The sequence below is a fragment of the Lepisosteus platostomus genome, chromosome 6, assembly GCF_059453375.1.
Source record: "Lepisosteus platostomus isolate fLepPlt1 chromosome 6, fLepPlt1.hap1, whole genome shotgun sequence".
Taxonomy (NCBI): Eukaryota; Metazoa; Chordata; class Actinopteri; order Semionotiformes; family Lepisosteidae; genus Lepisosteus; species Lepisosteus platostomus.
In genome coordinates, this window is record NC_142616.1 from 17,523,703 (window position 1) to 17,538,120 (window position 14,418).

Here is a 14,418-nt window from a genome sequence, read left to right on the forward strand (position 1 = left end):
TCAGGGCCCTGGCTGCTCGGAGCCTGCCCTGAAAGCATAGTGTACAAGCATCGAACCTGGGACCCCAGAGATGTCAGGCTGCAGCACTGACCTCCGTGACAGCAAGCCATTGTATTGAATCCTGTAGTGTAAATCATTCTGGTTTCTCACTTTTCTGTCCCCTTCCCTCTGGTAAGCATTATAGGAGCATAAAATCACGAACCTCAAGATTCAGAGACCGTTTCTTCCTGCCAGCTGTCAGATTACTGAACTCTACCCCGACCACTGGCTCACACTGATGTTTTTTTTTTTCTCTTCTCGCACTGCTTGTCCGACTTGTTTTTTTTTTAAGTTGTATGTGATTTAACTTGTTGTTGCTGCTGTTCTGTGTTTAGGTTTTAGGTGATTCCTTCATGTCTTTGTATCAGAGCATACATGCAACTAAGCATTTCATTGCACTTGTGCGTATGACAAACAAAACTGAACCGAGCTAGTGGGACACTGTGTTGAACATAAAATCTACGGTATATGTTTACATAACGTCAGGTGCCATTTAAATGAGTGAAATACTCCTCCACAGCAATATCATCAAAGAAATGTGTCTGTGCCGTGACTGAAGCAGCTGGTGGATCGTGTGCTTTCAGGCTTTGGAGAGCAACTACGTCAGTGCCCACCTGCACCACTGGATTGACCTGATCTTTGGCTACAAGCAGCAGGGTCCCAGCGCCGTGGAATCGGTCAACACCTTCCACCCCTACTTCTATGCCGAGAGGCTGGATGCGGAGAGCATGAAAGACCCACTAAAGAAGAGCACCATCCTTGGCTTCGTCAGTAACTTCGGACAAATACCGAAGCAGGTAGCAACACCTTTGGTTTGGTTTTTTTTCCGATGCGTCTCAGGATTGGTGAAAAGTAACGTCTTCCCTTATTGACCAGTCAGATGTCTGCGTAGTCAGTGGTGTACAAATGCTATGAGGACACACGCCACTGCCTGCTCATCGAATCACTGAGAATCCTGGAGTGAAACACTCATCAATACAATGTTGTTGTTCCCCTGTCGCTATTATTATTTCACTTTTTGCTTTGTACCCAAGACTCCATCTTTCCTGTGATGACATATCCACCCTGTTAGGAACCAATCAGACAAACTTATTTAACGCATGTCTTTAATTGTATTCGCACACTTTAAAAAACCACTAGTTCCATTGTCATCATTCTTGCTGTTATTGTGATTTTTCGCGCCGTGCGAAACACAACATGTAATGGCATTAAGTTAAGCCTCTGTGGCAGCTCCTTTACTGTGAGTGCAGCGGAATATTGTCTCTTCGCAGTCGTTACAGTAATGCTTTTCAGTGCTAATAAGCAGACCGTTCCTGTTGACCATGTTTAGCTAAATTTTTACCTTGTGTTAAATAATAGATTACGTTACACGAAACACTGCCATCTGTCTTCATCCGTTGCGGTCAGCGAGGCAGTGATCCCGTGATAAATACTGATAAAGACAATTGCTTGGCCTTCAGCTTTTCACCAAGCCTCATCCTCCGCGCGCTGGGCAGCCGAAGGGCTCCTCCGCCAGAGAGGTGCCTGGGTCCACACAGACGCAACCCTTCTTCCTCGGCCTCGACAAGCTGAAGCCCTCTCTCCAGCCTCTGAAAGGTATTCCGCAGAAACGGGGCTCTGCTGTTATTATTTCCAGAAATAAATGCAAGCGAAGAACCCACTAGTGCTTAATCATTCTTTGTCACCGTTATATTTTATCCCTTTTCTCAATTATTATATCTAAGATGCAGCACAGCCCATGGGGAGCAATAGCAAAGCAAGAGAAGATGCTGGCTAGACTTTTTACGGGATCGTTTTCCTAGGCAGAGAGAGCAGGCATCCTATTTGTTAGAACTATCTTGATGATGCCGCAACTGATGCTTATTTAATAATCTGAATATCCCAGAAGGATTTCTCCTGAAAATGAGATGAATTTCTTTCAGCTCTGTGGGTACTCGTCTCCATGCTACATTTCAGTCCATCACTCAGTCAAATAGGCAGATAAACCTGCACGGCAATCAGAGCTTTTGGGTTCCTGTGCAAACTGTAAGCTGGGACAGTGCTTAATCACCCCAAGTCTGTAGTGGAAAAAATTGATTTTGTGGTGTTTACGCCTCAGTAGCTCAATTATTTAGTTGCAATTACGGTAATGAACTGAATGGGAGCACTGCGTTTTATCTCATTGCTCAAATCTGCTTCTTGCCGTTGTTTTCTGATAGGCACGTTCAGGCTTCGGAGAGGCCTGTTATGAACTGTTTACTTAATACATTCCAGGCAAACTGGAATTTGCTTCCTGTTTCGCGAAGTCCCCTTTATCACCAGCAAATCCACTGGAAGCTGGTACATCAAGGTAGTTGGCACCATGCGAAGAGCGCGCTCAGGCCTCTGCCCATGTCTCTGCCCAGGTGTACTCAGGCTGTACTCTTCCCCTCTGTGAGAGAGGATCGGGCTGCTTGTGACCAATGTGCTGCCGAGCTCCTGGCCGTCCTTCTTGGGGACGACGCTCAGTTTGCCACCAATCGTCAAAAATCTGCCTTAAGCAGATGGACAAAGGCTGTCACAACCTTAGAATGCATTCAGTTGCGACACTTTCCTCTTTGTGGAAAGAACTGTGGCCAGGTTTGTAGTAGTGTAAACTCTGGGGCAGCATAGTCACTTTCTCTCCTCTTCATAACCTTGCTCAATGAGCCCTTTGTTGCGAACAATTTTTCATTGGTGTTAGAAATGGCAGCTGATCACAGTCCGTTATCCCCCCTGTGCCGTTCAGAACTGATCAAGGGCCCAGTGGGACACATCGTCTGCGGAGAGAAAGAGCTGCTTGCCGTGGAGAAGAACAAGCTCCTCATGCCAACGCTTGGGAACATCTTCTTCGCCTGGGGGTTTAATGACAACACCTGCGCTTTTGGGAGCGTTGTTTCAGAAAAGGTGCCTCTGCTCTTTACGCGGGAAGCTTATCTTTAGCTCAGCGTTTGTTCTGATACTGATTTGAAATCTAAAACACAGGAAACATATTGTACTGCATCTTGTGTTGTCTAGCCTCAGACCAAGATAACATAATATCATCAGGTTCCTACAAGAAGAATCCGAGCTAAGAGAGCACTGTCTCTTTTGGTCCAGCTAAAGGAGCTTTGATATTTGGGGATCTCACTCTTATAAATGGACGTAACTGTTGCCGTGCCAGTATTGGCCAAAAGTATTGGAAAGTGACAGTGGCAGAGCAACTTTTCTACATTCAGATACAATGATTCCCGTCTTGTTTTGAACACCAAAAAATGGTGTTTTGTTTTAATGCAAGATTTTTGCATTAATCTGTCATTTAAACACTAGTCACTTGAGAACAAATTCCGTAGAAGCACTTTTATACAGCCTCTCATTTACTGGAGCACCTTACTCAAGAGTGCAACAGCAGCACACCTCCTGGAATTCGAAACCCTTTGGAGTCCAGAGCCCTGACTACTGCTGCCCTGTTAATGGGTAGTGTGCTCCAGTGCTTGCAATATGTGCAATGTTGTCTTCCCTGCTCTCTTGACAGGTCTTTGCCATCAGCGAGAGCCCGACAGACTGGGGGGAGTGCCTGTGTGCTGCCTGGCCTACTCAGAGTGTGCTCCTCACCGCGGGCAGCAGCACTGTCGTCTGCGTGTGGGACGTGGCGCTCAGCAAGAACAGCCTCAAACACATGAAGTTAAAACAGGTCGGTTTCTCTGGCGTTCCCTTCCAACCCTTTTGTCTTGGAAGCATCTTCATTTGAAGGATGGAAATTGTCTTTCCACATCGTGTCAGCTTTGAAAATGCCTTGTTACTTGCTGGAAGAGTCACAAGAGTTTCATCATATTTTAATTTCTTGCTGACAAGGTAATTTGTGGGCTGGTGGAAACAGACCCTTACTTGTCATTACTGGCATGTTTGTTAACATGCGTTAAATCTTTCTAAAACATTCTAAAAATGTAATAAATACATGACTTGAAACTTTTGATATGCATTGATAGTATCATCTCTTAATGAAATAGATTTCAACACAACATTCTCAGTGTAAGGAACTGAGAGTTGATCTACAATGTTCCCTAATGTTACATATCTTCAGTTCTATTTAATATCCTGTTTCATGGATATTGAAAGAGTAATGTCTTCTGAGATGACACTCTGAGATCAAGGTTTTTCCTTGCAGAAATTCCACTACAATGTAAATAAACCTTTTTGAAAATGCACACTTTTCCAGGGAGCTGAAGTCCTGATGTGTTGTGTACATGTTTTTTTTAGCATTTGGAATTTGTTTGCTATTTAAAATATTGTACATAGATTATGAATTACTCATTGGTTACTTACTACACAAAAATCAAATACTAAAGTACAATATTGCAGAAACAGTCCTGTACAGCACACATTATTTTAGCTTGTTTAGTGCCGGGTACAAAATATAACATTTAGTATGGTACGTGTTTAATGAGATATGTTGGAAGCCAGAATATTATAAGTTGAATAGTCGATGATCTATTGTATTGTAAAGGTGGTGAAAGGGTCAATGGTCCCAACTTCCCAATGATTCGCTCTCTTCTACCTTTCTGACTCTGTCTGGGCTACTTGGCAAGAGCAGATTCAGGCAGGCACCTTCCCTTAGGCTGTGCTCTGACAAGCTGGGAACAAAGCCATCATTCGCCATGCCAGCCATTTCAATGTCGCCATTTGTGTTCCCTGCTGGTCTGTCCCAGTCCACGTGAAGAAAATTAAAGTCCCCCATTATGAACGCGTCCTCGCTACATGTCACACATCCTTGACTGCCAGGTTCCAAACTTATTGATCAAAGTTAAATCTTCATGTTTCTGCCCTTGTGTTCTCAGACTCTGTATGGACACACAGATGCAGTGACCTGCCTGGCTGTCTCAGTGCCTTTCGGTGTTATTGTCAGTGGGTCGCTGGACAAGACGTGCATTGTGTGGGACTTTGAGGAGCTCAGCTACGTCACTCAGCTGCCAGGTCACAGTGCAGGGCTGTCGACGGTGGCCATCAACGATTTAACTGTAAGGATCTCATCCATTTAAAACCTTAGCCGACATATGGCCACTAGTCAATAAACATTTACAACGGGGCGGGGGGGTCTAGAGTGTTTCTGGGTAACTGAAAAATCAGTTCACACCAAACTGGGCCAAACTCACAAGTGTGCATTGGTTTGTTGATCAACGTGAGGGATCTGGAATTATAGAGTTAGATATTGTATTAGATTGTGAATTTCTTCTTTATCATCATATCAAGAATGACACATTAATGTGACCTCCTCCTTGCACAGGGTGAGATTGTGTCCTGTGCAGGGACGTATCTTTACCTTTGGACTCCGAGGGGGCAGCTCCTGTCCTGGATCAACTCCATCTGCGAGCCGGAGGGGGGGATTCTGTGCTGTTGCTTTACACAGAGGAACGAGTGGGACTCCAGAAATGTCATAGTGACTGGCTGTGCTGATGGGATTGTACGGGTAAGAGCTGGACTGGGGAATCACAGCGGAAAACTGAAATATGTTGCGGCAGGGCTTTTGTTGAAGCTTGTCATTGGAAAGGAGAGCACTCAGTTCTTCCCTTGGCAATTAAATCGTTCCTGTTTGACCTGATATCAAGAGAAAGGTCTCCTTTCGGGCTGGGATCAACTACAAACTGTGAACGCCTTCACAGATAAAATATTCAACTAGCAATTGCAAGACATGATAACTGAACATGGAATTACTTTTCAGTACCTGATGCTGTTTGTAACCCTAGTGCATATTGGATGAAGCATGAAGTTTCTGGTTACAAGACATTGGCACTGTGGCAGTAAAATCTCTTCATTTGTGACATGAAGAGAAAGCCCATTTGAAAGGAATCTACAGCGGCCTTTTTAATTGATCTTTTTGCTATTGTAATTTTTCAGAAAACTGTCCAATACCTCCAGCCCGAAACTACTGCAGAAACTTATAAAGAAAATATATTGGCAATTACAGTATAGTTTGTCAAGCTTATGTTTAAATGCATATTGATATATGGGAACTAGATTATATAACATAATATACAGGTAATACCATAAGTTCAGTTGAAATGCAGTTATTTAAATGCAGTTATTACATCGAAAAGGTTTCTAAATTAGGCATCAAACTGGCCACCTACATCAGCAGCCTGTGTATTTGATTTATGATTTTATCTCTCGGGTGAATTATGTTTGAATTTTGTTCCCCATATAGTTATGGAAGACTGAATATGTGAAAGCACAATTACCAGCACATCATCTCCAGGCACCCTCTCCAGGGCACTCACCGGCTTCAGCTCCAGAGGAGAGAGGTCACATTAATATACTTCACATTAACTGTGGCTAGGGACCGGAGTTATCAGAGACCGTTTCTCCTTTTTCCATTATTCCTAACATCTTTCCTCCTTCTGACATGTTGCAATTGCTGGTGACTGTCCCAGCGATTTCTGGGAGCTCCTGCAGGACTGTATCCTCTGATATGTAGAACTGCTTCATTATTTGGCAGCTTGTGACATTCATGCAAGTCTAAAACTTTATAAGTACCAGTGTACCCTCTTCTCAGGTGTTGAAGTAACAGTACAGAAGTTTGTTGATTATACACATTTTCAAGGATTTTTTTTCCCCCAAAAAAATTGTTAAGCTTGAATATTAAATGAAACACATTTTCAATCTACTTTAGTACTCAAGAAACAAGGAACAAGAAAAGAAGATACAGATATGAATTGAAAATTGCAAGAACAGGCTTATGATTCTATACATTTTAGGTTATTCTGATTGAAGCGTTAGGTATATGAAAAACAGGATTAAAAAAGTTTTCTCTTGCTGCAAAGCTGCTTATGAGTTTAATGAAATCTGCACTTAAGTATGATACTGATTTTTAAGTGTTGAGCTGTAAGTTTGATTGTGCAAGGGATTTGAATAAAAGTTCATAATGTTTGTGCCAGTTGTACACAGCATTAAGCCTAGCTGCAAGGGATTGTGGGGCAAGTTATTAAACATAAAGCCAGTAAACACTGATGAGCAATTCTGCTGAACTAGGCATGCAATTTAGAAAGCAATAATACCCAAATCCAATTTAGCACACATTGGTTACAGCACTGCGTCAGCGCATATAAGTATCACAATGTACAAATTAAATTGGGACAACCCCTCTTGTAACAGCTAAGGCTTATATTAGATGTATTTTTCTCAATTTAACAACATGCTGACCATAAATAAAAGCAGCTTCTAATTCTTGCTCGTCTTTGTTTTCTAACACATCAGGTAAAGAGTGGGAGAAGCACCTTGTTCTCTGTCGTGAGCTGAACAGGAGCCAGATGGCTTCTCGTAAACGCTACAGAAATAATCCTGCAGTCACAGCCCTGGCTATATCAAGGTAATATTTCACGCAAATTCGAATTTTCCTTTTGCTACAACAAAAACAGTAGTCACAGTAAAAACAACATTAATAATAGAAATAAAGATAATAAGATTGACATGATACTTAGAGTCCAGTAGAGGGCATTGTACCAGAAAAAATCTTCACTTTATCTCTTCATGTTGCTGAGTAATAGATTCTCAGTGCGCCGTGTTCTATAAAATTATCCAGATTATCACCACAGTTACTGGGATCATCTGTTATTATTATAAGGTGCAGCTCTCCATGTGTCATCTTATCTCCTGTAAATAATTTAATTTTATTTAATAGATTTACTGTATTTACTATATGCATACAACATATTTTTTTAATTGGGCTGTATTTACCTTTGAAATATGTAAAGAGCTCACAAATATATGCATATTGTTGAATACTTATTGCATATACTGTACAATGAGAGTAAAAAAAGTATAAAACTGAAATCAAGTGGTACATTACTGTTATTTTTTTAAATTTGATTAAAGAGAAAAGGCTAGGATTTGGAACTCTGTGAACCATTTCCAACCATTTTCTGGTGAGATGCTAATTTGATAAAGAAACATCTAAGAATTGTGTCCCTCCCACAGTATCTGCTTTCCAGCCCTGCAATGTACTTTACAAATAACACCCTTCCTGGGGTGTTATTTCGGTGTCAAATTCCTCTGACAAGTTTCTCTTCCAATCCAAAGACACTTTAAAGGGGAACTGCAAGGCTATTTTTATATTTCGGGGTTAGAAAGAATCAGCATTGATGAGTGCATTTCAAACCACAATGAAAGTAAAATGCAAAGGAACAAGTAAAGCTTCATTCCATGCTGAAAAGAGAAAAAAAGAAACACAACATGACACTCAACACAAGGTGACCTGAAGAAGGCTCCACAGCCGAAACGTTGCGTTTCTTTTCTTTTTTTTTTCAGCATGGAATAAACCTTTACTTGTTCCTTTGCAGCCTACGCATGCTGATGCAGCTCCCTACTTGGAACTATGAAAATAAAATGTACATTGTAATGTGGAAAACAACCAATTAACATCACAAATCAGATTAAATTTGCAGTGCCACATTCTGCGTTTCCGATCTTGTGCTTAATTTGGAATTTGTAAAATTTTGCGATATAGTCGATGAATTTATTTTTTTACCGAGATTAAATAACCTTTTCTGAGAAACTGGGACTGCAGTTCCTCTTTAGGGTGTGTGCTTCCGTGCAGATAGCTCAGCACTGTGGCACAGATATGGCCAGTCTGATTCTGCTATCAGTGCATCTGTGGGACTTTGTGCTCCCCTTGCACACATTCAGCTTGACAGTAGTCAACATTGAAAGGGTTAAAAGCTGCACATTCTGGTGGAGAAGTCGGGGCATTACATGTCTTTGGGCTTTTAAACATTTTTCAACCACAGATTCCAATAAAGTGTACCGCCATCAAGGCTTATTAAAAAAAGTTCTCATGGGGTGATGTTTAGGAAGGTGTCTTTTTAAAAATACCAGCCTCTGAATCAAGCTAAACTACCCAGACCTAGCTAATCCTTTTCTGCAAAATGGTCAACACAGGTCATGAGTGATTAGAAAGTATTGGCTGAGAAAGCAGATGGTGTTCTTGCATTGTAACCAGCAGCAGATAGATTTTGCTGTAAAGGGCAACTTCAAAACCATTACCCTCCGGGATTATTACTGAAGAAATGGAACAATAAACACGATCTATACATGTTGCCGTCACCTGTTACCCCTGCGTTCGCTCACTTCCTTGCGCACCGGATGAGCTCGTGTGAATGCCCCTGAGGACAGGGCGCAACTGGCTGAGGTGCGGAAGAGTTCACTTTATCTCAGCCATGAGCTGTGGCTCTGTGGCTCAGGATCTGCGCTTGTGGCTGGAAGGTTGCCGGTTCAAATCCCGCAGCTGCCAGAGGAATCCTACTCCTTTGGGCCCCTGAGCAAGGCCCTTAACCCCAACTGCTCCAGGGGTGCTCTATAAATGGCTGACTCTGCGTTCTGAAGCCCAGCTCTCCCTGTCTGTGTGTCTCATGGAGAGCAAGCTGGGGTATGCGAAAAGACAAATTCCTAATGCAAGAAATTGTATATGGCCAACAGAGTGATTATCTTATATCTTATATATCTTACCTTTCTCTTCCAGGACTCACAATACCCTGCTGGTAGGGGATGCCTGGGGGCGCGTGCACAGCTGGGCCTGCGAGCTGTAGAGCCAGCCAGCGCGACCTGACGCCGCCCTCTTCACAAGCTGGCACAGGGGACAGCCCCTCTTCTACTGCAGCGCTGGAGCTCAGAGGGGTCTTAGAATTTATTCTAATGGCCAGACTGCTGTAGACTAGATCATCCTAGATCATGGAGCACGTCCTTTCTTGAATGCGCTCTGGAAAAGTGGAAAGAAAGACAAAAAAACTGAATCCTGTTGGCTTATGAAACTGAAGAGGCTGCAGTTTGTCTCAGGGCTGTTCTACAGTAGGCCACTGGCTTGTGAATGTTTAGCCGAAAGAGTGTTTATTTTATAAACATTCATCTGGTTCAGTTTCAGAGCCACATGTCGGAATATCATTTATTATTTTTGATATAAATTCTGTTTTAAGGATTTTTTTTTGTCTCTACCCAATAGACTGATGATTTATGTCCTTGTTCTCTGGAGGAGTACATGTGCCTCACGGTCTGGGCTGCAGGTTTCTGTTAATAATTAATTATAATAACAATTCCTTACATTTATATAATTCATTTCATCCCAAAGAATCCCAGTCTGTTCTGAGGCTCACGTACAGTAAATGTTTCTTTGTGTTATTTTGGGATCTAAAATGTTGGTAGAGTAGTCAATTACTTTTTTCATTAATTCTTTTGGGTTAGAATACAGTAAACAGTAAAAAGTGTCTTTATTTTGCTAAAATATCTGATTTTTTCATCATATTTGATTCAGTCTGTACATAAAATAAATGGCTTGCCCTTGTTATCAAATGTAAATAAATACTTTACGGACATTTGCTGCTGTATGTATGTAAAATCTTTATGTTCTGATTAAGTTATTAATCGGTGAAATGGTAAAGGTGTTTGTGGCTTAGTGTCCAACACATCTTTGGCCACCAGATGGCCTTTCTCTTAACACAGTCAAACCTTGGCTTTTATTGTTGATTTGTAGCCTCTCAGGTTCTTTTTTCTTTGAATTAATTTGTTTCTGGTCAACACTTGCCCTGAAATACATTACTATCATAGTACCTTTTCTTCCTGATGAAACCAAATACCTTTGGACTTTTTCGTTTTATAGCAAATGAAATGTTCATACAGGTTTAACAGAAAACTATTCACTATAGCTATATAATTACTTTCACCTACATATGTATATGTGAAATCCTCTGCATGTGTTAAAGATTGGTTTGCTAGGTTATGTTTCTGTTTTCTGGTGCCAGAAATGTACAAGAATAATCTGTCTGGAATTGAGTATGACCTCTTTTAATTATTGTGAGTCCAGGGCCACAACTAAAGAACACGTTTTTCTTCCTTGTTTTAAAAATGAATAGCATTTTGATTAATAAACGTCCAGGCATTTGTGTTTTACAATAGATTACTACAGATACTCAATCTTTAGACAATTGATGAGGGGCACTACTGTTAAAATAAATGCCCTAAATAATTTAACTAGAGGCCCCATATTTATATTGCATAACTGATTATCATCTTTTCTTTTACTGTAAGTCGCAAGGAAGGCCTATGTGAGTACAATATTCTTTGTAAATTTGGATTGTTCTATCAATACCTTCAGATCTCAGTAGGACCAAGTCAATAAAGACAAGATGACAAGTTTGACAGGATGACAAGATGCTTATTTAAAATGCTAGCGTTCAATGAATGTCATACAACAGCTTGCTGGAAACAGAACACTTCATTGGAGAAGTGGAATTAAAGAACGATACTTCAGTGGAAGGATTAAAAACATTTTATGGTATCTGCAGATATTTAAGAACTCCTTTAACCTTCAGGCAAATATAATTTACTAAGAACTGCTAATAATACAAAGTGCATCCCCAAATCAATGGCTTCACTTTATGTTTTATAGCTGGGACCACACATTCAGAGTGACATGTTTCACTGATGGCATCAATTTAGGTTTCATTGTTTAAATAAGTTCTGTATGTTGTGTATTGTATCTATGGGTTCATACTGCAATTACATATCCATGTCTTCATGTGAGACAGCTGCTATCCATTATATTGTTACAGGCTGAGGTAGGTAACAAAGGAGGTGTTTACAACTATCTGCTCGTAATAATACGAAGGTCAAATTGTTACTGTTTCTTCAATTTGGTTTGAAGGCCTGATCTAACTAAATGCAGGGTCCATTTCAGATAGGCGATGTTCATTATTTCTACACAAGAGCCAACTAGTAACAAGTAGCAGAACAGTAAAACAGTAGAGGCTGTCTGTAAGGATTTATTTTTAGCTTTTCACAATTTAGAAGTCTGTTATTTATTGTTTATTGAAGGAGGCCCTGGATATAACTAGTACACACAGAAAAAGAAGGTTCTTTATATGGACTGATATTTCTGTAACGTAAAAATAAATTCTCAAAGCCGGCGAACAGCGGCCGTGCCTGTTGCTTTGTGTTGTCTCAGTGGTCACTCTGAAAAACAAATCATTTTGCACTAGTCAATCCGAAGAAGTCATTGATCTCCCAAAGAGAGGAACTAAATTAGCACTCTGTTACAAAATCAGGAATTTTAAATGCCTCTCCCGAGCAGAATAGAGGAAAAGAGAGAAAAATTACACATTCTCTACAGAATGGCAATGTGAAGATATCGATCTGTTTGTTTATAATTACATTTAATAGTGTTTAACATTGGAGAAATAGTCAGTGTTCTAGACTAGGACGTTGGGAGTTCAGATCATGCCTGGGATGCTGCTGTTGTACTCACCAGCATATTCACTCAAAGCTACAACAAGTATAGTGCAACATAAATGGATCTCCAGGTCATCATTGCAAATAGGAATTACTGTAGCTCTCATTTGGCAGGCATGGTTAAATAAAGGATTAAATTAAAAACTAAATTACACAGTCATACATTTTTGGATGTTGTTGTGCAAATATGGAGTTCAGATTGCATCTCTTGTTGTACCCTTGTGTTTGAATGCTAATCTATTTCTTGGCCCACACCAGCAAGATGAGAACACCACATCTTTCAAAGCACGCACTTTGAAGCAGACAGCAGAGCATTCACCGCAAGTGAAACAATTACACAGCCTTTGCTAATAGTGCCCGGATGAACAGGCACTCAGCCTGGGGGTGGTGCTGGTGTACTGTGATCTGAGGACCCACAATACTCCACCCTGACAGCCTTGTCCGTGTTACTTCCTAAGAAGCACCAATCACAGACAGCTAGGGGCACAGCCTAGATCTGAACTGGCACCTACCAGGATGAAGGACAGCCTTCACACAACAGAGCTGCTCCAGGCTCTACAGCAGCTTCCAGACTCTTGGCCCATTCCTAACTCTAGGGGAATGTTACGTAATTAGCCACATGAGACCTTTATTTGAAGCCTGTTTTAAATTACCTGTTATCATGTACTGCAAAATGATTTTTTTTATCTTAAGAGGCTGTACAAGAGACTGCTGCCATTTGACTACGTGACGAGAAAAATATTTCAGAAGGGATAGTTTAATACTGTCACTATGGGGAAAGTGATGTGTTGATTCCTGGAATAAGAGCCCCCCTCTCTATATGCACCATTCATTTCCTGGGGGAGAAGGCTAATTGTTGCCTTACTCCCAGTCTTTAGAACTGCTTTCCCTAATTACCATCATTAAGACATATGAATCATCTTAGAAAGGAAGGGTAGTCAGAGAGATAGTAACTGCCCCAGTCTAATGAGGGGTTGACATCAGCTCAACAGTAAGGTTATTGTTCCTGTACTTTAAGGTACTCCACTTTATTTTTTGGTTGCTGAATACAAAAGAGCTTTGGCTGATCAGAAATACTGCAGGCAAGCATACAGTGGTGTTACCTATGTCTTTAAAAGATTTGTTACATGCATACCGTCTTTTATGACATGAATGGCCAACCTCAGAATAAACAAATGGTGATTTAGGAGAATGAAACAATGCTACTTACAATGTCTGGATTTTCTCTATTTTGGTATGATCTAATTAAGTACTGAATGAGCTAAATTATTATTATTATTATTGTGGTGTGTTTGCGTTTGCACTTTCAGCACTGCTCAATGTGACAGAGCGCAGAATCCACAGCGGTCGTGAGCTCAGCAGGCCTGCAGCTTTAGTGCACAGTTACTCTCTGTTTCTTGAAAACCACACGCACTGGAGAAAGGGGCAGGTGCAGCTCGAGATAAATCTGTGTTCTGACCACAATGAAGAGGGAGAGCACTCTCTTTAACCTTTGCACACAGTGCTAATTGTGCTAAGTATAACGGCTTAATAGACTGGAAAATAATCATCATATATCTCCGTGAAGAAGCAAATGACCTTCTAAAAGACAACAGCGGTTTCAATTTTAATACACCAATGATTTTATAATATTAAATGTCAGACTGTTAGGCTCTTTGAAATAATTAAATCAAATAAATTACAGCACCTAGGCAGAACCATCTTGTAGTCTAACCCAATTATAATGCACTGTAAAGCTAATTATTAAGCATCATTACAATTACTATAATTTTTAATAAATGTAACCATGGGTGAGTTCATCACAGGCACTGACAACTTGGGCACCCTGCTTGGCACCAGGCATATCAAGGGTACAGCTTAAAATCTTTTGTTGAATCAGCTATGAAATTTTTAGCGACTGCCACTCTTACATGGTTTTCATCTCCATGTTTCTTAAGCTTGACATTCCTGTCCATTTTTAAAATCTAAGCACAGGAATTGTGTGCAGGGCAACTTTGGGCCCTGCTCTGCTGTAACACCGGTTGTACTGTAACCCATCAGGCTTTAACCCACAAATCCACAATAGCTGTGATTTACAGAAGCTCCACTCTTCAGAATAAAAAGGGTGTGACAGATGAGCACACACACAATAAC

General features: G+C 40.9%; 1 protein-coding gene across 5 annotated transcripts in view; it reads left to right on the forward strand.

Annotated features, from left to right (window-relative positions):
* The window catches only part of wdfy4 (WDFY family member 4), a 67,937-nt gene extending 57,564 nt beyond the window's left edge, over positions 1 to 10,373 (forward strand). For all 5 annotated transcript variants that reach the window (XM_088634475.1, XM_088634476.1, XM_088634478.1 and 2 more), the window contains 9 exons: positions 624 to 836; positions 1,500 to 1,635; positions 2,786 to 2,943; positions 3,551 to 3,709; positions 4,854 to 5,033; positions 5,300 to 5,482; positions 6,218 to 6,314; positions 7,267 to 7,378; positions 9,527 to 10,373. In XM_088634475.1, coding sequence (XP_088490601.1) covers positions 624 to 836; positions 1,500 to 1,635; positions 2,786 to 2,943; positions 3,551 to 3,709; positions 4,854 to 5,033; positions 5,300 to 5,482; positions 6,218 to 6,314; positions 7,267 to 7,378; positions 9,527 to 9,593 — 1,305 coding nt within the window. In that variant the 3' untranslated portion in view covers positions 9,594 to 10,373. The remainder of the gene's footprint in view (positions 1 to 623; positions 837 to 1,499; positions 1,636 to 2,785; positions 2,944 to 3,550; positions 3,710 to 4,853; positions 5,034 to 5,299; positions 5,483 to 6,217; positions 6,315 to 7,266; positions 7,379 to 9,526) is intronic.
* The last annotated feature ends 4,045 nt before the right edge of the window (positions 10,374 to 14,418 follow it).